This window comes from Gymnoscopelus braueri (assembly GCF_963280865.1).
Source record: "Gymnoscopelus braueri genome assembly, chromosome: 12".
NCBI lineage: Eukaryota > Metazoa > Chordata > Actinopteri > Myctophiformes > Myctophidae > Gymnoscopelus > Gymnoscopelus braueri.
Window position 1 is genome coordinate 16,334,226 of NC_137614.1, and position 2,795 is coordinate 16,337,020.

General features: G+C 47.5%; 1 protein-coding gene across 1 annotated transcript; it reads right to left on the bottom strand.

Moving 5' to 3' along the window:
* Nucleotides 1-233: 233 nt before the first annotated feature.
* her9 (hairy-related 9) lies at nt 234-2,416 on the bottom strand. Its single transcript, XM_080444714.1, has 4 exons — nt 2,000-2,416; nt 1,737-1,832; nt 1,532-1,619; nt 234-1,220 (listed from the first exon to the last, which is right to left on the bottom strand). Exons 1-4 carry the CDS (start codon nt 2,105-2,107, stop codon nt 625-627), a joined length of 888 nt encoding a protein of 295 aa, XP_080300840.1. The 5' UTR covers nt 2,108-2,416; the 3' UTR covers nt 234-624.
* Between the last annotated feature and the right edge of the window lie 379 nt (nt 2,417-2,795).

Genomic DNA, 2,795 nt, shown 5'->3' on the forward strand with positions numbered 1-2,795 from the left:
TTTACGCACGAAAGTTAACTTTTACGCACGACCACCCCCCAAGGACGCCCTCCCCCAAAACACACACACACACACACACACACACACACACACACACACACACACACACACACACGCACACGCGCACACACACACACACACACACATGCGCGCAAAATAAGAATGAATTGATTAATTTAACAAAAAATAAATACTGATATGACTGGGATAATGAAATGACAAACACGAGGTAGTCAAGAGTAACTTTGTGAGATCTGATTTATTACAACATAGGCCTATAGGTCATAGCCTATAAAGTCTATTTTCTCACCATAAAACATCAAATATAAAACAGCTTTGGTATAACAATCAATAACAAACTTTGTACAAAACTAAACCTTTTGATAAAAAGTACTTCATAGCAAACATCTTCTATAAATCTTCTGTTGCGTGTAGGCCTACAGCAATTTATAACCGACTTCCAAATTTTGGAATCGGTCAATAAATGATAAGTATCGTTTGCCAACAACGTCCAACAAAAGTTAACATGTGCTCCATAAAACGGAACGATTAATGTAATCAATGAAAACCGGTTTCACTTATAGTCTCTCTCTCTTGTCCTTGAATGGAGTGGAACTGAAGGGGCTACCAGGGCCGCCACACAGGCTCGCTCTCCGACCCGGTGCTGACCCCGACCGGACTGACCACCTGGGATGCGCCCGCAAAAGAGGTCATGCCGTGGACTGGAGACATCGCGATCGTCGGAGCCAAGCTTCCGTGCACGGGACTCATGGCGTTGACGGCCACGGGCACACCGGCGTTCGCGTAGAGGGGTATGACGGGGGCCGTGGCCGAGGCGAAGGCCGGGTTGGGGATCAAAAAGGCGAACTGTCCGTCCGTCGCGGGCACCAGCTGGAAACCCCCGAAGAGCTTGGGGGAGATGGCGTCCGTGCACGGGCTGAGCTTGGAGCCCATGATGGAGGCGCCGTTGATGGGGAGCGTCGAGGGGAGCTGCACGTGGAGAGGCTGCGAGAGGTGCGTCTGCTGGGACGGGGCTTGATGCTGCGAGTAGTTCATGGCGAGCATCTGGCCCATGCAGCTGGACAGGTGGTTGAGGAGCCTCGACCGCACCTCGGCGTTCACCCCTTCCGAGGTGGACAGGAATCGGGTGACCTCGTTCATGCATTCGTTGAACCCGGCCCTGTACTTGCTCAGGACGGTGGAGTCCGCTGATAGTGCAGCTGAGAACAAGATAAAGGAGAGGAAACGATTAGCAACTTATTGACTCCGTTTTTCAGTAGCTTGTTAGACTTTATGATCTTATGCAATTCTCACACTTTTACATTTCAAGGTCTCCCCTTAACTCTGACAGGATACAAATGGAACCAAATGGACCCTAACGGGTCCATTTGGTTCCATTTGTATCCTGTCAGAGTTACATACTTTAATATGTAACTTTTAAGAAACCAGGAGATTCCCTTAAATCCACTTTGAGAACCACTGTTCTAATGTTTATAACGTGATCAAATTCAACGCTGACAATGTAACTTACCAGTCATCTGGACGCGCTGCAAATTCCTCAAGTGCTTCACTGTCATCTCGAGAATATCGGCTTTCTCCAATTTCGAGTGTCTAGAACTCTGTGGAAGACAACAAAGCATGTATAAGCGTATGTTCATCATATTCAGCGCACAGTAGGCTAATTAGCCTATGCGAAATGATTAAAGTCTTTCATTGCGATTTTGTTTTTAACTTACATCTTTCTTAAGTGCGTCCAGGATGAGTGTCTTGAGTTGCCCAAGGCTTTCGTTTATTCTCGCTCTCCGCCGTTTCTCCATTATGGGCTTGGATGACTGCAAAAATAAACAATTCTCCCATTAATTTCCTGTTCACTTCTCATCACCAAACTGCATAAATATTTAGTCAAGGTGACACTGACCCACAAGTTGCATGTATTTGTGAAACACTGTAAGAAATCGATTACACAATGAAGTGGCATTTTAATTCAAACAATAATTACCTTTCTATGCTCACTGGCATTTTTAGGTTTATCTGGCGTGTGAGATCCATTCGCAGGGGCACCGGCAATAGGAGATGCCGTCTGCTTTTCCATAGTGTCGGCTGGCATTATTGATCAAACAACCGCCTCCACGAAGCAGAAAAAAAGTAGTATATCCTTTTGGGAAATAAGTACAAAAAAACAAGAAGCCTTTTTTTTCCAATTCCCGGCGGGGATCAATCAATGCTTGGATCAAAACCCCAACAACAAGCGTGAACAAACGTTGCGTTTATATAGTCTGTGATAGGCAGGGTGTCCCGCTTCTTGATGATGAGCTATATCGCTTGTTATCGCTGAACTGTCATCTGAGTACAAGAGCGTGCGCGGGGCCCAGCGTGCGTCAGGCAAGGGAGGGAGAGGCTACTCTGATGCCGACACACGCCGGCGGTACTTATAGATGGTTCGCGTGCTCCCAGTTCGTGTGAAACCCTCTCTGCATTCTTTCCCACACTCGTCTCAGCCAATGGGCGCGCGGACTCACCCATTGGGCGCGGGGCGGACCGCTGATTGGACGACACCCCCGCGGGCTGTCAGTCACGCGCTGCTCAATCAGCCCTGGAGGGACAAACAACAAAGCGGAGGAGCTGCAGCCGCGCTGGCTGTGAAGTGATAAGGGGAATTGGGGGAATGTGGTGCGCTGGGCTGGCTGTTTGCTTCCAACTTTTTTCATGCCCGTCAAGAATTTTTTTGTATACTTTCTGCGTTCTTTAAGAGCCTCGACCGTGTATCGACACTTATTTTTTTTATTTATTTTTTT